The sequence below is a fragment of the Oncorhynchus tshawytscha genome, linkage group LG08, assembly GCF_018296145.1.
Source record: "Oncorhynchus tshawytscha isolate Ot180627B linkage group LG08, Otsh_v2.0, whole genome shotgun sequence".
Taxonomy (NCBI): domain Eukaryota; kingdom Metazoa; phylum Chordata; class Actinopteri; order Salmoniformes; family Salmonidae; genus Oncorhynchus; species Oncorhynchus tshawytscha.
The window spans coordinates 2169571-2192573 of record NC_056436.1 but is presented as its reverse complement, the minus strand read 5'-3'; the positions used below and the strand labels follow the sequence as shown (position 1 = coordinate 2192573).

Genomic DNA, 23003 nt, shown 5'->3' with positions numbered 1-23003 from the left:
CCAAACCGCTTGGAAACACTGCCTGTGCCCCGCGCCAAGACCGCTTGTGGTTTCTGAAGAGAGCTCCGTCAAAATGACGTTTTCATGAGGTTGTTATTACTTCTAATTACTATGGCTGTTTGTTTATGTGATATTAGATAGCCTCTCAGTTTACTATAGAGGAAATACGCGTTTTAAAATCAAAGTCCAACCCACTGGTTTAAATTAACACTCATTTTGGATATCACAACCCCGTGATAATGAAGCGTAATGATTGACTAAATGGCTTCATCAGCAGAAATTGGAAATCTCATCCTTATAGCAGAGATATATATATACTGACTCTTAGGCCTATAATATAATTAGTCTTTGCAATATGGCACCTCTTTTAAATAGCCCTCTTTCAGTTAATAACATGACCTAACAGCCTACTAATGTGAATTCTAACCTCGATCAGAAAGATAACAGTAGTAGGTTATTTAGGGCTAAAAGCGATCCTATAGGAATATTAGATTTTTTTGTTAGTTTTGGATTTTCATAGTTAATAGACATAGGCCTATAGCTGATAGTTATAATGTATAATTATATTATGGAAAACCGCAGTACTTGTACTTGTGAAACCTCTTACGATCAAAAACGAATAGGCGAATAAGACAATAAAATAAAAACAAGTTTTACAAATATATTGTTACACCCTTTATTGTCATTATTGCTTGGCATGTACAACTCGTGTACCTTATAGAACTGGCGTTAACCCCGTTCTTTCTAAGATGTTATACCTTCAGAATAGTTGGGTTATAAATTAATATAATTTCAGATGGCGATTTATTGTGGATGCCAGGACACAGATAGATTAAAATAGGCCTTCAATTAACTTTGGATTTTTTTGTCGAAGGAGATTCATGCCCCGGTGAACAAAGACTCTCAGTCACGACGGCACATTATAGTGTGGGTTAGACTTCTCTAAACCTGTATCACCACTCCGCTGATAATATTAACTATATCAATGTTGTTTCCATGGAGACATTTCCACCCGTGAGGTTGGAGGAGACCTGTGATCCATCTCTACTGCAGTAGTCTATGACTCGGTTAGCTGTAGTCACAAGTCCTGGATGTCCGTCTATTGCTACAGCTGTTGAACCCCGCACTGCGCACAGCCTGACAATTTATTAGCGTTCTGATGATGAATAATCATAATATTACAGAATATAAAAAGTCAGTTCGCGGGCACTTTGTAGTGTAGGCTATTATATATATATTATATATTCCTCCAAGGACCTATGTAGCCTATGGCTTGTGTTTGGCTTTCATCGTGTTGCACTCTAACTCACTTTGGAAAGTTAATAATTGTCCCCCTAATATGCTCTAATGCTCAGAGTGGAGCATTAGAAAATAATTACCCATGGAAGTATGCGGTAGAACAACATGTTGATTGGCTGTTTAGAGGCTAAAGGCTCTTAAACGCAGCCATTGGGTTATAGCACAGCCGTTGGGTTTAAACAACACAGCCATGGGGTTATAACACAGCCATGGGGTTATAACACAGCCATGGGGTTATAACACAGCCATGGGGTTATAACACAGCCATTGGGTTATAACACAGCCATGGGGTTATAACACAGCCATGGGGTTATAACACAGCCATGGGGTTATAACACAGCCATGGGGTTATAACACAGCCATGGGGTTATAACACAGCCATGGGGTTATAACACAGCCATGGGGTTATAACACAGCCTTGGGGTTATAACACAGCCATTGGGTTATAACACAGCCATGGGGTTATAACACAGCCATGGGGTTATAACACAGCCATGGGGTTATAACACAGCCATTGGGTTATAACACAGCCATGGGGTTATAACACAGGCTTGGGGTTATAACACAGCCATGGGGTTATAACACAGCCATTGGGTTATAACACAGCCATGGGGTTATAACACAGCCATGGGGTTATAACACAGCCATGGGGTTATAACACAGCCATGGGGTTATAACACAGCCATTGGGTTATAACACAGCCATGGGGTTATAACACAGCCATTGGGTTATAACACAGCCATGGGGTTATAACACAGCCATTGGTTTACAGGGGTCTTACTGCATGGTAAATGGGTTTACAAGGGTCTTATTGCATGGTAAATGGGTTTACAAGGGTCTTATTGCATGGTAAATGGGATTACAGCGGTCTTATTGCATGGTACAGTGGTTTACAGGGGTCTTATTGCATGGTAAATGGGTTTACAGGGGTCTTATTGCATGGTAAATGGGTTTACAGGGGTCTTTTTGCATGGTAAATTCATTTAAAAACACACATAGGGCCTGCCTATCGTTTTTTTTTCACCTTTATTTAACCAGGTAGGCTAGTTGAGAACAAGTTCTCATTTACAACTGCGACCTGGCCAAGATAAAGCATAGCAGTGTGAACAGATGACACAGAGTTACACATGGAGTAAACAATAAACAAGTCAATAACACAGTAGAAAAAAATAAAGAAAAATAGTCTATACACATTGTGTGCAAAAGGCATGAGGAGGTAGGCGAATAATTACAATTTTAGCAGATTAACACTGGAGTGATAAAATGATCAGATGGTCATGTGCAGGATGATATACTGGTGTGCAAAAGAGCAGAAAAGTAAATAAATAAAAACAGTATGGGGATGAGGTAGGTCAATTGGGTGGGCTATTTACCGATGGACTATGTACAGCAGTTAAATGAATCGAACAAGTAAATACAGTTGATTTGATTGAATCAATATAATAAAGCAGAAATTTGGGGTCAAAATTATTAAAATATTTGATGACTTTGTTAATCAACTTGTTCTGATAACAAATCAAAATTATTTGTTTAATGTTTCTCTATCAATGCGGACTTAAGTCCTTTGGTGTCATTTAGACCCCAACCCCAAAAAACACCTAATTTGTCCCTCTGCTAATTTGACAGATAGGACCTTTATTTGAATCTATGTTTCTCTGGAGACACAATAGCAAGTTATCCATACCACCAGAGGGTGGGGGGGGCTGTGTCACTGCAGAGATGGAGCACCTTATATCCACATGCTTATGGTTATATTTACCATCCATTAATAACTAGTTATGACAACAGTGTATAACATCCAAATGATCTTAGATATGTGCTTAGTTGCAGTCCAAACAGCTGATTAAAGTCTGTCATTGGTATGAATACTTGTTAGAACCAGATACTCTTTGAATAGATGCATAGTGCTGTAGTGGTGTGTACCCCCCCCAAAAAAAAAGTGTTATTCTACTGAAAATGCTATATAAATACCAGAATTCCTATAATATCTTCCAATATTTTTTATGTGCAACTTGTTATGAGATTTTGGGTGCCATAGCATTTGGTTTAAAATAACTTCAAGGATTTAGACATGCTTTTTTGAAGCATATCCCTTACCATTCCCATTGTCTCACTAACAGCTATGCTAATGCTGGCTGTGTGGGTCGGGGTAAGTAGTAAATAAAGAAAACTAAACCATATTTGTTGGTCAATGTCTATCAAGATTACGTTTTGAAATTAATTGAATAATTTATTTTCAATAAAATGAAGTCTGTTTGAAATGTTGGTGTACTGCACCTTTAAATGGTAGCTGTTTTTACCACCATGGTAGCTGTTTTATATTTTCTTCATAGTTCTGAAAATGAATTGATACTATAATCAAATAATGGCAAATTAACTTGTCAGTACAAATGTGGACTGTACTTTGGGGAAAAAACTGCATTATATAAAATAAACGGTTCTTATTTTGTTTTACAGAATATGCCAATTAACTGTAATTTTGCTAATATATAACAGTCTGTTTTGGTTATGGTTTATTTCAGATAACATTAATTACAGGATTATTGATCTTTAGAGTAGAAATCAGTTGATATTTTGCTGTGATTGTTGCTTTTTCCAATAGTTTCTCCTTGGGGTCAAAATTACCCCAGTTGGTTATCGATTAAACGGAAATATGTTCGTAGCTTAGAGAGTTAACAAATACATATTTTTGTGATATAATAAAAATTAGCTTACTAAATCCAATCTATAATTGCATAAATAGGCTAGTGCTATCCAATGTATGAATTTGTCGCAATATTTCTGTTGACTGGATTCAGAAACTATTGGGAGTCCACGTTAACATTAGTAGGTATATATATCTTTCTATTTAGTTCGCCAGAAATCATTAGATTATATTTGACTCAGAAAGACTATGCAGATTGTATGTCGTCAACAATGGTCTAAACTATATTTTATATTATAGCTATATTAAACTAATATTTCATATGACATTACGTTGTCTTGATTCTAGAATTGAAGAGATAATGGCTTTCACTCTGTTTTGTAGGCCTTCAATAGGTTTTTATGTAAGGCATAGCCTAATTGGCCTAGCGGGAAACGAAAGCATACAGCGAAACGTGAGAAGAAAAACACACACGCACGCACGCACTTACACACACACACACACGCACACACGCACACGCACACACAAATGCTACGTGCAAGGGCATGCCTCAATGCGGCTCTTATTCCTGTAGGCCTAGACGTCATTACTTTAACTGGCTCAGCCAATGAGAGATAAATATGATACCTATAATCTATCCTTTTATCTTTAATAAAACATTTGAAATATATTTTTTTTTATGAACAAGAGATAGAAATAAAGCATAGACGGATTCATGGTCAGTTTAATCGAGGCTAAGGTTAAATGATTAAGACACTGTGTTGTGTTCGGTCTACTGACCCCGAGCAGCTTAGTTGACAGGACTGCATGTCATTAGAGAAACACGCTCCACACATTAACATGGGAAACAGATTTCCATCTACAGTCAGTGACAACCTAACAGGGATCCACTGTTTCTTTGTGTGAAATATGAAGACATCGTCTTCTGGAATAGACTCGATACTATGCAAGTAGCCTACGTGAATATATACTAACCTTACTTGGCATGTTAAGGTGAAACGTGCTCATTTGTTCTTAATTGACCTGCCTGCTAAAATAAAGAATAAAGCAAAAATAAATAAATAAATAAATAAATAAAACGTAGGGTATGCTAATGAGACAAACACTTCAGTGACTTTAGTAGTATCCCATAGGCTTGATTGCTGCATTAGAAGGTTCCTGTTGTTCACCTAGCACTCCGATTGGAAAGGTTGAATGACACTTCGCTGTTATAGTATTGACTGCCCTCTTGTGGGGGTTATAAAGTTCGGTGGGCTATACTCTAGCCCCCCCCCCCCTGAACGTTTAAAGCTTTTTTCCCCTAGCTCTACACAGCTGACTCAAATAATCAACTCTTGACGATGAGTTGGTTATTTGAATCAGCTGTGTAGTGCTTAAGGCAATAACTAAAACGTCCATACCCACGTGGGTCCCCAGGACAGATTTTGAGGAAACCCTACTCTTATGGTAGGTTCTACTCCTTTCCAAAGGACGGAAGGAAAACGGATTCTTTGAGCTGTGAAGGCATTTCATGACGTAGGCTATGCTGCCATCCTGTGGATCTCAGAGGAACTGATCACCTATGAGGAGGGTCGTCAGATCAGTAACGTTCATCAGTACCATAGAATGTAGAACAGGAATATTTGGACTTATGAACATGAGATACTGTAGGACCATGAGATAGCCTTTTGAAAGACAATGACATGTGAGGAAACAGGCATTTTTATTAGACAATTGAGAGGAAAGATACATGTTTAAAGGCCCATTGCCGTCAAAAAATGTGATTTTCCTGTGTTTTATATACATTTCCACACCCTGAGCTTAGAATAATACTGTGAAACAGTGAACATTATGATAATGCCCTTTTAGAGTAAGAGCTCTTTGAAAAGACTGGCTGAAATCTCAGCCTGTTTTGGTGAGATGGAGTTTTGGCCTTCCACTGTAATAGAGCAATACCACAGAAAGTTCCAAACCTCTCTACCAGTATCAAATCAAATCAAATCAGATTTGTCACATACACCGAATACGACAGGTGTAAACCTTACAGTGAAATGCTCACTTACAAGCCCTTAACCACAACACTGCAGTTTTAAGAAAAATACCTAAAAAAAAGCAAGAAATAAAAGTAACAAATAATTAAAGGGCAGCAGTAAAATGACAACAGTGAGGGTTTATACAGGGTATTACGGTACAGAGTCAATGTGGAGGCTATATACAGGGTGTTACGGTACAGAGTCAATGTGGAGTCTATATACAGGGGGTACCGGTACAGAGTCAATGTGGAGGCTATATACAGGGTGTTACGGTACAGAGTCAATGTGGAGGCTATATACAGGGTGTTACGGTACAGAGTCAATGTGGAGGATCTATATACAGGGTAATATGGTAAAGAGTCAATGTGGAGGCTATATACAGGGTGTTACGGTACAGAGTCAATGTGGAGGCTATATACAGGGTGTTACGGTACAGAGTCAATGTGGAGGCTATATACAGGGTATTACGGTACAGAGTCAATGTGGAGTCTAGGGGGTAGTCAATGTGGAGGCTATATACAGGGTGTTACGGTACAGAGTCAATGTGGAGTCTATATACAGGGGTACCGGTACAGAGTCAGGGTGTTACGGTCAGAGTCAATGTGGAGGCTATATACAGGGTGTTACGGTACAGAGTCAATGTGGAGGCTATATACAGGGTGTTACGGTACAGAGTCAATGTGGAGACTATATACAGGGTATTACGGTACAGAGTCAATGTGGAGACTATATACAGGGTGTTACGGTACAGAGTCAATGTGGAGACTATATACAGGGTGTTACGGTACAGAGTCAAAGTGGAGGCTATATACAGGGTGTCACGGTACAGAGTCAATGTGGAGACTATATACAGGGGGTACCGGTACAGAGTCAATGTGGAGGCTATATACAGGGGGTACCGGTACAGAGTCAATGTGGAGGCTATATACAGGGTATTATGGTACAGAGTCAATGTGGAGGCTATATACAGGGGGTACCGGTACAGAGTCAATGTGGAGGCTATATACAGGGTATTACGGTACAGAGTCAATGTGGAGACTATATACAGGGGGTACCGGTACAGAGTCAATGTGGAGACTATATACAGGGGGTACCGGTACAGAGTCAATGTGGAGGCTATATACAGGGTGTTACGGTACAGAGTCAATGTGGAGACTATATACAGGGTATTACGGTACAGAGTCAATGTGGAGGCTATATACAGGGGGTACCGGTACAGAGTCAATGTGGAGGCTATATACAGGGTATTACGGTACAGAGTCAATGTGGAGACTATATACAGGGGGTACCGGTACAGAGTCAATGTGGAGACTATATACAGGGTATTACGGTACAGAGTCAATGTGGAGGCTATATACAGGGCATTATGGTACAGAGTCAATGTGGAGACTATATACAGGGAGTACTGGTACAGAGTCAATGTGGAGGCTATATACAGGGTGTTACGGTACAGAGTCAATGTTGAGGCTATATACAGGGGGTACCGGTAGAGAGTCAATGTGGAGGCTATATACAGGGTGTTACGGTACAGAGTCAATGTGGAGACTATATACAGGGAGTACTGGTACAGAGTCAATGTGGAGGCTATATACAGGGTGTTACGGTACAGAGTCTATGTGGAGGCTATATACAGGGTATTACGGTACAGAGTCAATGTGGAGGCTATATACAGTGTATTACGGTACAGAGTCAATGTGGAGGATATATACAGGGGGTACCGGTACAGAGTCAATGTGGAGGATATATACAGGGTATTACGGTACAGAGTCAATGTGGAGGCTATATACAGGGTATTACGGTACAGAGTCAATGTGGAGACTATATACAGGGCATACCGGTACAGAGTCAATGTGGAGACTATATACAGGGTGTTACGGTACAGAGTCAATGTGGAGACTATATACAGGGGGTACCGGTACAGAGTCAAAGTGGAGGCTATATACAGGATGTTACGGTACAGAGTCAATGTGGAGGCTATATACAGGGGGTACTGATACAGAGTCAATAGTGGGGGCACCGGTTAGTCGAGGTAATTGAGGTAATATGTACATGTAGGTAGAGTTATTAAAGTGACTATGCATAGATAATAATAGAGAGTAGCAGCAGCGTAAATTGAGGGGGGGGCAATGCAAATGATCTGGGGTAGCCACTTGTTTAGAAGCTCAGGAGTCTTATGGCAGAAACTGTTTAGAAGCCTCTTGGATCTAGACTTGGCGCTCCGGTACTGCTTGCCGTGCAGTAGCAGGAAGAACAGTCTATGTCTAGGGTGGCTAAAGTGTTTGACATTTTTTTGGGCGTTCCTCTGACACCGCCTGGTATAGAGGTCCTGGATGGCAGGAAGCTTTGCCACAGTGATGTAGTGGGTTGTACGTACTACCCTCTTATTTACAATGACAGCCTAGTGGGTTAACTGCCTTGTTCCAGAGCAGAATGACAGATTTTTACCTTGTCAGTTCGATCTTACAACCTTTAGGTTACTGGCCCAACGCTCTAACCACTAGGCTACCTTTAGGTTACTGGCCCAACGCTCTAACCACTAGGCTATCTGCTGGTTACTGGCCCAACGCTCTAACCACTAGGCTACCTTTAGGTTACTGGCCCAACGCTCTAACCACTAGGCTACCTTTAGGTTACTGGCCCAACGCTCTAACCAATAGGCTACCTTTAGGTTACTGACCCAACACTCTAACCACTAGGCTACCTTTAGGTTACTGGCCCAACGCTGTAACCACTAGGCTACCTTTAGGTTACTGGCCCAACGCTCTAACCACTAGGCTATCTGCTGGCCACCTGCCACACGTAGGTGTTCCTTTTGTCCAGGTGTGAAAGGTCAGTGTGGAGTGCAATAGAGATGGCATCATCTGTTGATCTGTTGGGGCGGTATGCAAATTGGAGTGGGTCTAGGGTTTCTGGGATGATGGTGCTGATGTGAGCCATGACTAGCCTTTCAAAACACTTCATGGCTACAGACATGAGTGCTATAGGTCGGTAGTCATTTAGGCAGGTTACCTTAGTGTTCTTGGGCACAGGGACTATGCTGGTCTGCTTAAAACATGTTGGGAGAGGTTGAAAATGTCAGTGAAGACACTTTCCAGTTGTTCAGTGCATGCTCGGAACACACGTCATGGTAATCCGTCTGGCCCTGTGGCCATGTGAACGTTGACTTGTTTAAAGTCTTACTCACACCGGTTGCGGAGAGCGTGATCACACAGTCGTCCTGAACAACTGATGATCTCATGCATGTTTCAGTGTTACTTTTCTCGAAATGAGCATAGAAGTAATTTAGCTCGTCTGGTAGGCTCGTGTCTGTGCTTCCCTTTGTAGTCTGTAATAGTTTGCAGGCCCTGCCACATCCGACGAGCGTCAGAGCCGGTGTAGTACGATTTGATCTTAGTCCTGTACTGATGCTTTCCCTGTTTGATGGTTCGTCGGAGGGCATAGCAAGATTTCTTATAAGCTTCCGGGTTAGAGTCCCGCTCCTTGAAAGTGGCAGCTCTAGCCTTTAGCTCATTGCAGATGTTGCCTGTAATCCATGGCTTCTGGTTGGGGTATGTACATACAGTCACTGTGGGGAAGATGTCATCAATGCATTTATTGATGAAGCTAGTGAATGATGTGGTGTACTCCTCAATGCCATCAGAAGAATCCTGGTACATATTCCAGTCTGTGATAGCAAAACAGTCCTGTAGCTTAGCATCTGCTTCATCTGAAAGCTGACCACAGCTCATTGAGTGCGGTCTTAGTGCCAGCATTGGTCTGTGGTGGTATGTAGACAGCTATTAAAGTATAGATGAAAACTCTATAGGGAAATTGAGTGATCTACAGCTTATCATGAGATACTCTACCTCATGCAAGCAAAACCTTGAGACTTTCTTAGATATCGTTCACCAGCTGTTGTTTACAAATACACATAGACCGCCACCCCTTGTCTTACCAGAGGCTGCTGTTCTATCCTGCTGATACAGTGTATAACCCGCCTGGTGTATGTTATTCATGTCGTCATTCAGCCACGACTCGGTGAAACATAAGATATTACAGTTTTTAATGTCCTGTTGATGGGATATGTAGTAGTTCTTCCACTTTATTATCCAGCGATGGTACGTTGGCCAATAGTACGGATGGCAAAGGCAGATTAGCCACTCGTCGCCTGATCCTCACAAGGCACCCCGATCTCCTTCCGAAAAATCTCTGACTCTTGCTCCTGCGAATGACGGGGATGATGGCCTGTTCGGTGTCTGGAGTAAATCCCCCTCGTTCGACTCGTTAAAGAAAAATGATTTGTCTAATTCAAGGCGAGTAATCGCTGTTCTGATGTCCAGAAGCTCTTTTTGGTTATAAGAAACTGTAACAGCAAAATTATGTACAAAATAAGTTACAAACAATGTGAAAAATACATTTAAAAAATAGCATGGTTGGTTAGGGCCAGTAAAACAGCAGCCATTTTATTTCAATCTGATAAAAGTTAGTTTTCAGTTTTCCTCTCTCCACTCAGACCACTCCCAGACAGTTCTAGCAACAAAATCTTGGTAGAGAAATTGCCCTTTGCTAAGAAGCTATTTTTGTTTCTTTAAAAAAAAAAAAAAATTTTTTATTGAAAACATTCACTGTAAGGTACTTAAAAGAAACCATGCCAAAACTATTGTCGTTACCCATCCAATCACATCCAAACAAATGAAAGGGAATTTAGGATACATTTTCACACCTCTAAAATCCTTACTTCCAAATCATTTGAATTAGCCAAAAACATTGGCATATCCACGGTATAGTTATTTTTAATATTTTATTTGGCCTTTATTTGACCAGGTTAGTCTCATTGAGATAAAAAAAAACATTTTTGTTGCAGGGTCCTGTGTCGGCCTATGTATTAGACAAAACATTTATGTTGCAGGGTCCTGTGTCGGCCTATGTATTAGACAAAACATTTATGTTGCAGGGTCCTGTGTCGGTCTATGTATTAGACAAAACATTTATGTTGCAGGGTCCTGTGTCGGCCTATGTATTAGACAAAACATTTATGTTGCAGGGTCCTATGTATTAGACAAAACATTTATGTTGCAGGGTCCTGTGTATTAGACAAAACATTTATGTTGCAGGGTCCTGTGTCGGCCTGTGTATTAGACAAAACATTTATGTTGCAGGGTCCTGTGTCGGCCTATGTATTAGACAAAACATTTATGTTGCAGGGTCCTGTGTATTAGACAAAACATTTATGTTGCAGGGTCCTGTGTCGGCCTATGTATTAGACAAAACATTTATGTTGCAGGGTCCTGTGTATTAGACAAAACATTTATGTTGCAGGGTCCTGTGTCGGCCTATGTATAAGACAAAACATTTATGTTGCAGGGTCCTGTGTCGGCCTATGTATTAGACAAAACATTTATGTTGCAGGGTCCTGTGTATTAGACAAAACATTTATGTTGCAGGGTCCTGTGTCGGCCTATGTATTAGACAAAACATTTATGTTGCAGGGTCCTGTGTATTAGACAAAACATTTATGTTGCAGGGTCCTGTGTCGGCCTATGTATTAGACAAAACATTTATGTTGCAGGGTCCTGTGTATTAGACAAAACATTTATGTTGCAGGGTCCTGTGTCGGCCTATGTATTAGACAAAACATTTATGTTGCAGGGTCCTGTGTATTAGACAAAACATTTATGTTGCAGGGTCCTGTGTCGGCCTATGTATTAGACAAAACATTTATGTTGCAGGGTCCTGTGTCGGCCTATGTATTAGACAAAACATTTATGTTGCAGGGTCCTGTGTAGGCCTATGTATTAGACAAAACATTTATGTTGCAGGGTCCTGTGTCGGCCTATGTATAAGACAAAACATTTATGTTGCAGGGTCCTGTGTCGGCCTATGTATAAGACAAAACATTTATGTTGCAGGGTCCTGTGTCGGCCTATGTATTAGACAAAACATTTATGTTGCAGGGTCCTGTGTATTAGACAAAACATTTATGTTGCAGGGTCCTGTGTATTAGACAAAACATTTATGTTGCAGGGTCCTGTGTCGGCCTATGTATTAGACAAAACATTTATGTTGCAGGGTCCTGTGTATTAGACAAAACATTTATGTTGCAGGGTCCTGTGTCGGCCTATGTATTAGACAAAACATTTATGTTGCAGGGTCCTGTGTCGGCCTATGTATTAGACAAAACATTTATGTTGCAGGGTCCTGTGTCGGCCTGTGTATTAGACAAAACATTTATGTTGCAGGGTCCTGTGTATTAGACAAAACATTTATGTTGCAGGGTCCTGTGTATTAGACAAAACATTACAATACATTTTAGGCCTAGAAAGACAATGTGTTCGAAAACGTCCTTAAATAGTGTTTGGACATACAAGTTTATTCGCTGGAGAAGCACCCATGCATGGATTAAGTAGGCACTTATTTTAATTTGTATCTCAATTATCATGTCAAATTCACCTTCATTTTTTAATTAGCTTTAATATTGGTCTTAGGGCAGTAACAGTCTAAATGTTTATATTTTGGTCAATTAACATAATTGCAAAACGTTAATTTAAACGAACACTAATTGCCTCAAAGTCTGTTGTTCATGATGCATACGCCTACTAAATAGAACGAAATCATCACTAGTTTGTCACTTGACATCTTCAATTAGCTCCCTTCGCGCTGATTAATTTGAATAGAAGTTGTGAATGGCAGCAAACATAGAACTCTCTGGTGAAAGAGCCGCGCAGCATTCGGTAGCCATGGCGAGAGGACGCGACCAAAGCCCCGGTCCCAGGCAGTGTGGGACTCGCTCACACCTCCACTCATTAATAAACTAATTGACCGGTTCGTTTTACATTAGTTCGGTGTGTTCAGATAATCTATTCTACTTAAATTCCTGGATATTTTCACCCCGTGATAACGAAACGGGAGAAGTAGCACGGTCCTGTGTTTGTGCCACCTGCACGAGAAACAAGACGTGTGTACCGCCACCAGCTTCGTCCCCACATCACCACCTCCCCTACATCCCGCGGACAAACAAACATCTCCCCGATCCAGGTGGGGCCTGAATACAGCAGGGTAATGGATATGCTTCATGTCTGTAATGCTGTAAAATCTTGAGCAGTTAAGAAGGGCAGTTCCCATTGGCTAAAATTACAAGTTTGCATGTACTTATCAATAGTATTATTTATTAATTTATTATTGAGTGTTTTCTGAAAGTAAAAATGAAAATGTAAAAAAAAAAAGTGAATGAAAATGTGGGCTATATTTGTGTTTATATTTAAGTTTTTCATACTAAATACACTCTTACAAAACCTAAATGTCCAGTGTAGCATCTAAAAACCTACTGTTGTCACCTCAGTGTAACTCCCCAGTTAAGACTGACTCATACTATAGTCTGGCTCTGAGATAACAGAGTCAATAACTAGTCTACACTAGTTATTATTCCACATTTTGTTGAATTATTGTATTTCAACATTTTAATACAAAATTAATAAAAAAATGAAAAGCTTCAATGTCTTGGAGTCAATAAGTATTCATCTCCTTTGTTAATGGCAAGCCTAAATAAGTTCAGGAGTAAAAATGTGCTTAACAAGTCACATAATAAGTTGCATGGACTCACTCTGTGTGCAATAATAGTGTTTAACATTCTTTTTGAATGGCTACCTCATCTCTGTACCCCACACATACAATTATCTGTAAGGTCCCTCAGTCCAACAAGGAATTTCAAACACAGATTCAACCACAAAGACCAGGGAGGTTTTCTAATGCCTCGTAAAGAAGGGAACCTATTGGTAAAAACGTATAAAAGTAGGGATTGAATATCCCTTGTAGCATGGTGAAAGTTATTAATTACACTTTGGATGGTGTATGAAAACACCCAGTCACTGCAAAGACACAGGCGTTCTTCCTAACTCAGTTGCCGGAGAGGAAGGAAACCACTCAGGGATTTGACCATAAGGTGACTTTAAAACCCCTTATGGTCGACGTCCTCACAAAATCGAATTAGCATAATACACAAATCCCCATAAAAATCTGTCCGTTTAAGTTCGAGATACAGTATCTGTTGTTTTTTTGTGCAAGTGTCTTGGGACTCGTCGGAAGTCGGTACAGCCGATCTGCCAATTTCTGTCTGTAGCGTCTCAACAGTTTGGGCTACACACTAATACGACCCCTCTGTGTAAAGGTGAGACTCTCAGGAACACATTGTGTTCTGCTCCAGGACACCCACAGGCCTCACAAGACTCTTCTGAAGGTCCCTCGGTACCAGTTGAAACATTTATGGAAGTATATATGGAGGCTATTTAGTGCCAAAAATAAAGGGTTAAATACAATACATGTAAAACTAAATATACTAAAATAATGCTTCTTGGTCCTTCTTACATCTCTCAGATATAGGACAGACACTTCCGAACAAACTTCCTTTACATTCTTTTGAGGGACACTATCTGTTATTCAATGTGTTTCTATGGGCTAATAGCAGTAAGGACTATCTGTTATTCAATGTGTTTCTATGGGTTAATAGCAGTAAGGACTATCTGTTATTCAATGTGTTTCTAATGTTAGTTCTCTTATTCAATGTATTTTTATGGGCTTAGCAGTAAGGACTATCTGTTGTTCAATGTGTTTCTAATTGCAGTAAGGACTATCTGTTATTCAATGTGTTTCTATGGGTTAATAGCAGTAAGGACTATCTGTTATTCAATGTGTTTCTATGGGCTAATAGCAGTAAGGACTATCTGTTATTCAATGTGTTTCTATGGGCTAATAGAAGTAAGGACTATCTGTTATTCAATGTGTTTCTATGGGCTAATAGCAGTAAGGTCTATCTGTTATTCAATGTGTTTCTATGGGCTAATAGCAGTAATAATGTTTAATCAAATAATGTTTTTGATACTTCAAGGGGTCTTAAAATTCTAAATCAAATAGTAAAATCAGCACAGGTCCAAATCTCCACTGGAGTTGCTTACCAAGAACACAGTGAATGTTCCTGAGTGGCCGAGTTACAGTTTTTACTTAAATCTACCTGAATATCTATGGCAAGACCTGACAATGGTTGTCTATCAATTATCAACAACCAATTTGACAGAGCTTGATGAATTTTGAAAATAATAATGGGCAAATGTTGCACAATTACAGGTGTGGAAAACTCTTAGAGACTTACCCAGAAAGACCACTTTGACATTAGAGAGTAGTTTGTGTAGATCTTTGACAAAAATGTGGAAAGCTCTTAGAGACTTACCCAGAAAGACTCACAGCTCTTAGAGACTTACCCAGAAAGACTCACAGCTCTTAGAGACTTACCCAGAAAGACTCACAGCTCTTAGAGACTGACCCAGAAAGACTCACAGCTCTTAGAGACTTACCCAGAAAGACTCACAGCATTAGAGAGTATTTTGAGACTTTGACAAAAAATGACCCAGAAAGACCACTTTGACATTAGATTCTAAAATATTTTGTTTATTTCTTTGACAAAAAATACCCCATGACACAAATATTTTTTAGTTTTTTCAAATGAAAGTATTCAGACCCCAAAGTTGATCTTTTGTATTTGGTCCCAGGGTGTGGCATTTTGTTACGTTACAGCCTTATTCTAAAATGGATTAAATTGATTATTTTCCTCATTAATCTACAAACAATACCCCATATGACAAGCAAATATATATATATTTTTTTGCAAATGTATATATATCAAAAAATATCACTTTACTCAGTAATTTGTTGAAGCACATTTGGCAGCGATTACAGTTTCGAGTCTTGGGTATGACTCTACAAGCTTGGCACACCTGTATTTGGGGAGTTTCTCCCATTCTTCTCTGCAGATCCTCTCAAGCTCTGCCAGGTTGGATGGGGAGCGTCGCTGCACAGCTATTTTCAGGTCTCTCCAGAGATGTTTGATCAGGGTTCAAGTACGGGCTCTGGCTGGGCTTCTCAAGGACATTCAGAGACTTGTCCCGAAGCCACTCCTGCGTTGTCTTGGGTGTGTGCTTAGGGTTGTTGTCCTGTCGGAAGGTGAACCTCTGCCCCAGTCTGAGGTCCTGAGCGCTCTGGAGCAGGTTTTCATCAAGGATCTCTCTGTACTTTGCTCTTCATCTTTCCCTCGATCTTGACTAGTCTCTCAGTCCCTGCCGCTGAAAAACATCCCCACACCATGATGCTGCTTCACCGTAGGGATGGTGCCAGGTTTCCTTCAGACATGACGCTTGGCATTCAGGCCAAAGAGTTCAATATTGGTTTCATCAGACCAGAGAATCTTGTTTCTCATGGTCTGGGAGTCCTTTAGGTGCCTTTTGGCAAACTCCAAGCCGGCTGTCATGTGCCTTTTACTGAGGAGTGGCTTCCGTCTGGCCACTCTACCATAAAGGCCTGATTGGTGGAGTGCTGCAGAGGTGGTTGTCTTTCTGGAAGGTTCTCCCATCTCCACAGAGGAACTCCGGAGCTCTGTCAGAGTGACCATTGGGTTCTTGGTCACCTCCTTGACCAATGCCCTTCTCCCCTGATTGCTCAGTTTGGCCTCAACATTTTTCATTTCCAATTTTTACTGTCATTCTGAAAAATATATATAATAACTGCAATTCCAGTAAACACAAATCGAAAAGTAAAAGAATGGAATTAAGAAACATAAATATTAAGACGAGCAATGTCAGAGTGGCATGGACTAAAATACAGTAGAATAGAATACAGTCTATACATATGAAATGAGTAAACCAGTATTTAAACATTTTTAAGTGACTAGTGCTCCATTTAAAGTGACCAGTGATCCTCAGTTAAATGCACGTGATGGCAGTGGGCTGACTGAGAGTAGATATGTATCAAGAATTTATAATAATATATATATATATAATATATATTGGTGATTCAATATCCTTGGTAATTATGACATGACTAACACACTAGCTATGTCTGGCCGTAACACAGAACCATCAGAGGTAGAGGATGTCTCTTTCGTCTGCCGCTGATAACAACTACATGCCCGTTGTTCATCTACATCATGATAATGACATGTCGGCAAAGCATTTGGTCTTCATTCTGTCAGATTTAATGTGTTTCTCCTTTAAAAAAACATAATCTTAGGAATCAGCCAGGCATCAACCCCCCTGCTGTACTGTTCTATAGAGACGTCAGTCAGACAACAACCCCCCTGCTGTACTGTTCTATAGAGATGTCATCCAGACAACAACCCCCTGCTGTTCTATAGAGATGTCATCAGACAACAACCCCCTGCTGTTCTATAGAGACGTCAGTCAGACAACAACCCCCTGCTGTTCTATTGAGAAGTCAGTCAGACAACAACACCCCTGCTGTACTGTTCTATTGAGACGTCAGTCAGACAACAACCCCCTGCTGTTCTATAGAGACGTCAGTCAGACAACAACCCCCTGCTGATCTATAGAGACGTCAGCCAGAACAACAATCCCCCTGCTGTTCTATAGAGACGTCAGTCAGACAACAACCCCCTGTTGTTCTATAGAGACGTCAGTCAGACAACAACCCCCTGCTGATCTATAGAGACGTCAGCCAGAACAACAACCCCCTGCTGTTCTATAGAGACGACAGTCAGACAACAACCCCCTGCTGTTCTATAGAGACGACATCAGACAACAACCCCCTGCTGTTCTATAGAGACGACATCCAGACAACAACCCCTGCTGTTCTATAGAGACGACAGTCAGACAACAACCCCCTGCTGTACTGTACTATAGAGACATCAGTCAGACAACAACCCCCTGCTGTACTATAGAGACGTCAGTCAGACAACAACCCCCTGCTGTACTGTACTATAGAGACATCAGCCAGACAACAACCCCCTGTTCTGTTCTGTTCTATAGAGACACCAATCTCAATGAAAATTCACAAATCAACTTCATTGGAGGTATACAACACACAGGGTTACGGTTATAGAGTAAGGGTTGGACAGTAAGGGTTGGACAGTAAGGGTTGGACAGTAACCCCCTGGTTCTATAGAGGGTTGGACAACAACCCCCTGCTGGACTAGTAAGGGTTAGACAGACAACAACCCCGGTTATACAGTAGGGTTGTCAGACAACAACCCCCTGCTGTTATACAGTAAGGGTTGGACAGTTAGGGTTATACAGTAAGGGTTGGACAGTTAGGGTTAGACAGTAAGGGTTGGACAGTAACCCCCCTGCTGGTTGGACAGTAGAGGGTTGGACAACAACCCCCTGCTGGACAGTTAGGGTTAGACAGTAAGGGTTGGACAGTAAACAACCCCCTGCTGTACTGTAAGGGTTGGACAGTAAGGGTTGGACAACAATGGTTGGACAGTTAGGGTTGAGACAGTAAGGGTTGGACAACAACCCCCTGCTGTACTGTATGGTTGAGACGTCAGTTAGGGTTATACAGTACCCCAACCCCCTGGACTGTAAGGGTTGGACAGTTAGAGTTAGACAGTAAGGGTTGGACAACCCCCTGGTTGGACAGTAAGGGTTGGACAGTAATGGTTGGACAGTTAGGGTTAGACAGTAACAACGGTTATACAGTAAGGGTTGGACAGTAGAGAGTTAGACAACAACCCCCTACTGTTATACAGTAGAGGGTTGGACAGTAACAACCCCTTATACTGTAAGGGTTGAGACAGTAAGGGTTAGACAGTACAACCCCCTGTGGTTATAGAGACGGGTTGGACAGTAACCCCCTGCTGTACTGTTATACAGTAAGAGACGATGTTGGACAGTAACCCCCTGCTGTTACAGTTATACAGTAAGGGTTGGACAACAACCCCCTGCTGTTATACAGTAAGGGTTGAGACCAGACAGACAACAACCCCCTAGGGTTGGACAGTAAGGGTTACAGTTATACAGTAAGTGTTGGAGAGTATAGAGACTTACAGTTATACAGTAAACAACCCCTGCTGGACATTATAGGGTTGGACAGCCCCCTGTACTGTTCTAGGGTTGGACAGTAAACAACCCCCTGGGTTCTAGTAAGGGTTGGACAACAACCCCTGCTAGGGTTGAGACAGTAAGGGATGGACAACAAGGGTTAGGGTTGTACAGTATAGGGTTGACGCAGTCAGACAACAACCCCCTGGGTTGGACACTATGCTTAGGGTTGGACTAGTAGAGGGTTGGGACAACAACCCCCTGGACTGTAAGGGTTAGGGTTAGACAGTAAGGGTTGGACAGTAACCCCCCCCTGGACTAGTAGAGGGTTACAGTTAGACAACAACCCCCTGCTGTACTGTTCTATAGAGACGTCAGCCAGACAACAACCCCCTGCTGTACTGTACTATAGAGACGTCAGTCAGACAACAACCCCCTGCTGTTCTATAGAGACGTCAGTCAGACAACAACGCCCCTGCTGTACTGTACTATAGAGACGTCAGCCAGACAACAACCCCCTGCTGTTCTATAGAGACGTCAGTCAACAACAACCCCCTGCTGTTCTATAGAGACGTCAGCCAGACAACAACCCCCTGCTGTGTACTGTACTATAGAGACGTCAGTCAGACAACAACCCCCTGCTGTTGTTCTATAGAGACGTCAGTCAGACAACAACCCCCCCCTGCTGTACTGTACTATAGAGACGTCAGTCAGACAACAACCCCCTGCTGTACTGTACTATAGAGACGTCAGTCAGACAACAACCCCCTGCTGTTCTATAGAGACATCAGTCAGACAACAACCCCCCTGCTGTACTGTACTATAGAGACATCAGCCAGACAACAACCCCCTGCTGTTCTGTTCTATAGAGACACCAATCTCAATGAACATTCGCAAATCAACTTCATTGGGGGTATACAACACACAGGGTTACGGTTATACAGTAAGGGTTGGACAGTAAGGGTTGGACAGTAAGGGTTGGACAGTAAGGGTTGGACAGTAAGGGTTGGACAGTTAGGGTTAGACAGTAAGGGTTACGGTTATACAGTAAGGGTTGGACAGTAAGGGTTAGACAGTAAGCATTACAGTTATACAGTAAGGGGTTGGACAGTAAGGGTTAGACAGTAAGGGTTGCGGTTTTATACAGTAAGGGTTGGACAGTTAGGGTTAGACAGTAAGCGTTACGGTTATACAGTAAGGGTTGGACAGTAAGGGTTATACAGTAAGGGTTGGTCAGTAAGGGTTAGACAGTAAGCGTTATTGTTATACAGTAAGGGTTGGACAGTAAGGGTTATACAGTAAGGGTTGGATGGTAAGGGTTAGGGCTGGACAGTAAGGGTTACAGTTATACAGTAAGGGTTGGACAGTAAGGGTTACAGTTATACAGTAAAGGTTGGACAGTAAGGGTTGGACAGTAAGGTTTGGACACTAAGGGTTGGACATTAAGGGTTAGGGTTAGACAGTGAGGGTTGGACAGTAATGGTTGGACAGTAAGGGTTAGACACTAAGGGTTAAAGTTATACAGTATGGGTTGGACATTAAGGGTTAGGGTTGGACAGTAAGGGTTGGACAGTAAGGGTTATACAGTAAGGGTTAGACAGTTAGGGTTAGACAGTATTGGTTACGGTTATACAGTAAGGGTTGGACAGTAAGGGTTATACAGTAAGGGTTATACAGTAAGGGTTGGACGGTAAGGGTTAGGGTTGGACAGTAAGGGTTACGGTTAGACAGTAAGGGTTACGGTTATACAGTAAGGGTTATACAGTAAGGGTTAGACAGTTAGGGTTAGACAGTAAGGGTTACGGTTATACAGTTAGGGTTGGACAGTAAGGATTGGACAGTAAGGGTTGGACAGTAAGGGTTTTGGTTATACAGTAAGGGTTATACAGTAAGGGTTGGACGTTAAGGGTTAGGGTTGGACAGTAAGGGTTGGACAGTAAGGGTTGGACAGTAAAGGTTGGCCAGTTAGGCTTATACAGTAAGGGTTGGACAGTAAGGGTTGGACAGTAAGGGTTGGACAGTTAGGGTTATACAGTAAGGGTTGGACAGTAAGGGTTACACTTATACAGTAAGGGTTGGACATTAAGGGTTCGGGTTGGACAGTAAGGGTTGGACAGTAAGGGTTACAGTTATACAGTAAGGGTTGGACATTAAGGGTTAGGGTTGGACAGTAAGGGTTGTGGTTAGACAGTAAGGGTTGGACAGTAAGGGTTATACAGTAAGGGTTGGACAGTAAGGGTTAGGGTTGGACAGTAAGGGTTGGACAGTAAGGGTTAGACAGTAAGGGTTACGGTTAGACAGTAAGGGTTACGGTTATACAGTAAGGGTTATACAGTAAAGGTTATACAGTAAGGGTTAGACAGTTAGGGTTAGACAGTAAGGGTTACGGTTATACAGTTAGGGTTATACAGCTAGGGTAAGGGTTGGACAGTTAGGGTTGGACAGTAAGGGTTGGACAGTAAGGGTTAGGGTTATACAGTAAGGGTTATACAGTAAGGGTTGGACAGTTAGGGTTGGACAGTAAGGGTTGGACAGTAAGGGTTATACAGTAAGGGGTTGGACAGTAAGGGTTAGGGTTATGAAATTGCTCTGCATTTCAAAGATTTACGTTGTCTAGAGACAGTGTTTCCTAAAATAGTAAAGACACTGATTTTATTTTATGAATGTCTCTGAAATTCCACCAAACAAAAAAATAGAAGTTTTAAATTATTCTGCCAACTCCATTATCCACATGCATCGGTATATTCCGATATGAGTCAAGATCAATTAATTAGACTCAGTTAGATTTCTCTTTAAGTTTTCTTCAATTCGTTTTTTTAGTGATATCATTATTTAAGAACTACTGATAAAGAAATGGACACACATGTGGATATAGATTTAGAAAATATATTTCTTGCATGTGTCAATCAGAATATACAAACATTGATTTCATAAAAAGAGACTGAAAGTCTTAAAAGCAATAAACATGTTTAAATAAAGCCTCATATCTATTCATTAAATATTTATACAGTAATGGGTAGTGATGCCCTCGTCCCCCAGTGGCATATAGGACTGTCTGGTTTAGTTCATGTTCTGTGGTCCAAGACGGGTCAGCAGTGGTTAGGGAGCCCATCTATATCCACATCTGATCCTGTGTCTGAGGACACGATCTCCTCCTCCTCGTCTCCCTCCTCCAGACCCTGAGAACCAGGACTCTTCACTGGGATTACGACCAGGCCCAGTTTAACCAGCTTGGCCTGCTGCTGCTCCAGACTCTGCTTGCGCCATTTGATGCGTCGATTCTGGAACCACACCTTGACCTGAGAACAACATTTATTTCGTTAAATTCTATTTTTTTGTTGTTGATTTGAAAAATATAAATTAAATTGGAACTTTGCTTTGGTTCAAAGAAAGTTGGATTTGGAATCTGATTTGTACCTGAGCTTCTGTGAGCTGCAGGCCCGAAGCCAGTAGGAACCTCTCCGAGCCGACCATGTACTGCTGCCGGGCGAACTCCTTCTCCAGCCGATCCAACTGCTCGTTGGTGAAGCTGGTGCGTATCCGCTTGGATTTCCCTCCCTTGTGTTTGAATGAGTGGGACTTTGACAGACCTCTTTCTGTGAAAGGAGACAGACGGACAACACTTTAAAACCGTATCGTGTTTTTCTTTTAGGCGATTGTGTTTAGTTTGCGTCATGGAACAGGCTAGAATGGAACGTTGGGTTAACGCTTTACCTTGTATACGAAAGGCCCCACGGCATGACGCGTGGTAAGAGAACGGCAGGCAACAATAGATAGAGTATCCGGGTTGTGTGTGACTGTGTACCGGCGTGTGCTGCATGTTGGGTGAGTAGAGGTACTGTGACAGCGCAGAGCTCATCTGGGTCTGGAAGGGAAGTAGTGGCGGTGCGGTTTGGTTTTTGGGACTCGTCCAGTCTCTGTGCGTCTCCACCGGCTTGGCGAGCAGAGCGTCGATGGTGAAGGACTTCCCGCTGGCAGGCTTGGTCGCCACTGCGCACTGGCTGCCGATGGGCTGTGCATAGAGCGATGCGTAATGGCGCATGGCGGAGTACCCGTACGCGTCCACTCTTGTTGGTCTGTTTGGTACTTGCATGATGTCAGTCTCGATGTTTAAGGAAAAAGAGAGGAAAATGATCTTAGGTCCAAGGTAGGTTGTGTCTCCTGGTGCAGCGAGGAGAGGAGTACTGCTCCCCACTGAAACACGTCCCTTTTATCCACTCCCCGGACCTTGAGGTGTCAACAGCCCCC

General features: G+C 41.8%; 1 protein-coding gene across 1 annotated transcript; it reads right to left on the bottom strand.

The window, feature by feature from the left end:
• Window positions 1-21844: 21844 nt before the first annotated feature.
• On the bottom strand, window positions 21845-22797 carry noto (notochord homeobox). The gene is made up of 3 exons (XM_024382395.2): window positions 22452-22797; window positions 22173-22351; window positions 21845-22054 (listed from the first exon to the last, which is right to left on the bottom strand). Exons 1-3 carry the CDS (start codon window positions 22795-22797, stop codon window positions 21845-21847), a joined length of 735 nt encoding a protein of 244 aa, XP_024238163.2.
• Between the last annotated feature and the right edge of the window lie 206 nt (window positions 22798-23003).

Bases quoted from the DNA above. Each gene is read 5' to 3' on its own strand.
- noto (XM_024382395.2), bottom strand. From the start codon at position 22,797: ATGCGCCATTACGCATCGCTCTATGCACAGCCCATCGGCAGCCAGTGC. The intron at 22,352-22,451 runs GTTCCATTCTAG...CTCCTTTCACAG, and splicing joins AGGTAAAGCGTTAACCCAAC to AAAGAGGTCTGTCAAAGTCC. The intron at 22,055-22,172 runs GTACAAATCAGA...TGTTGTTCTCAG, and splicing joins TGCAGCTCACAGAAGCTCAG to GTCAAGGTGTGGTTCCAGAA.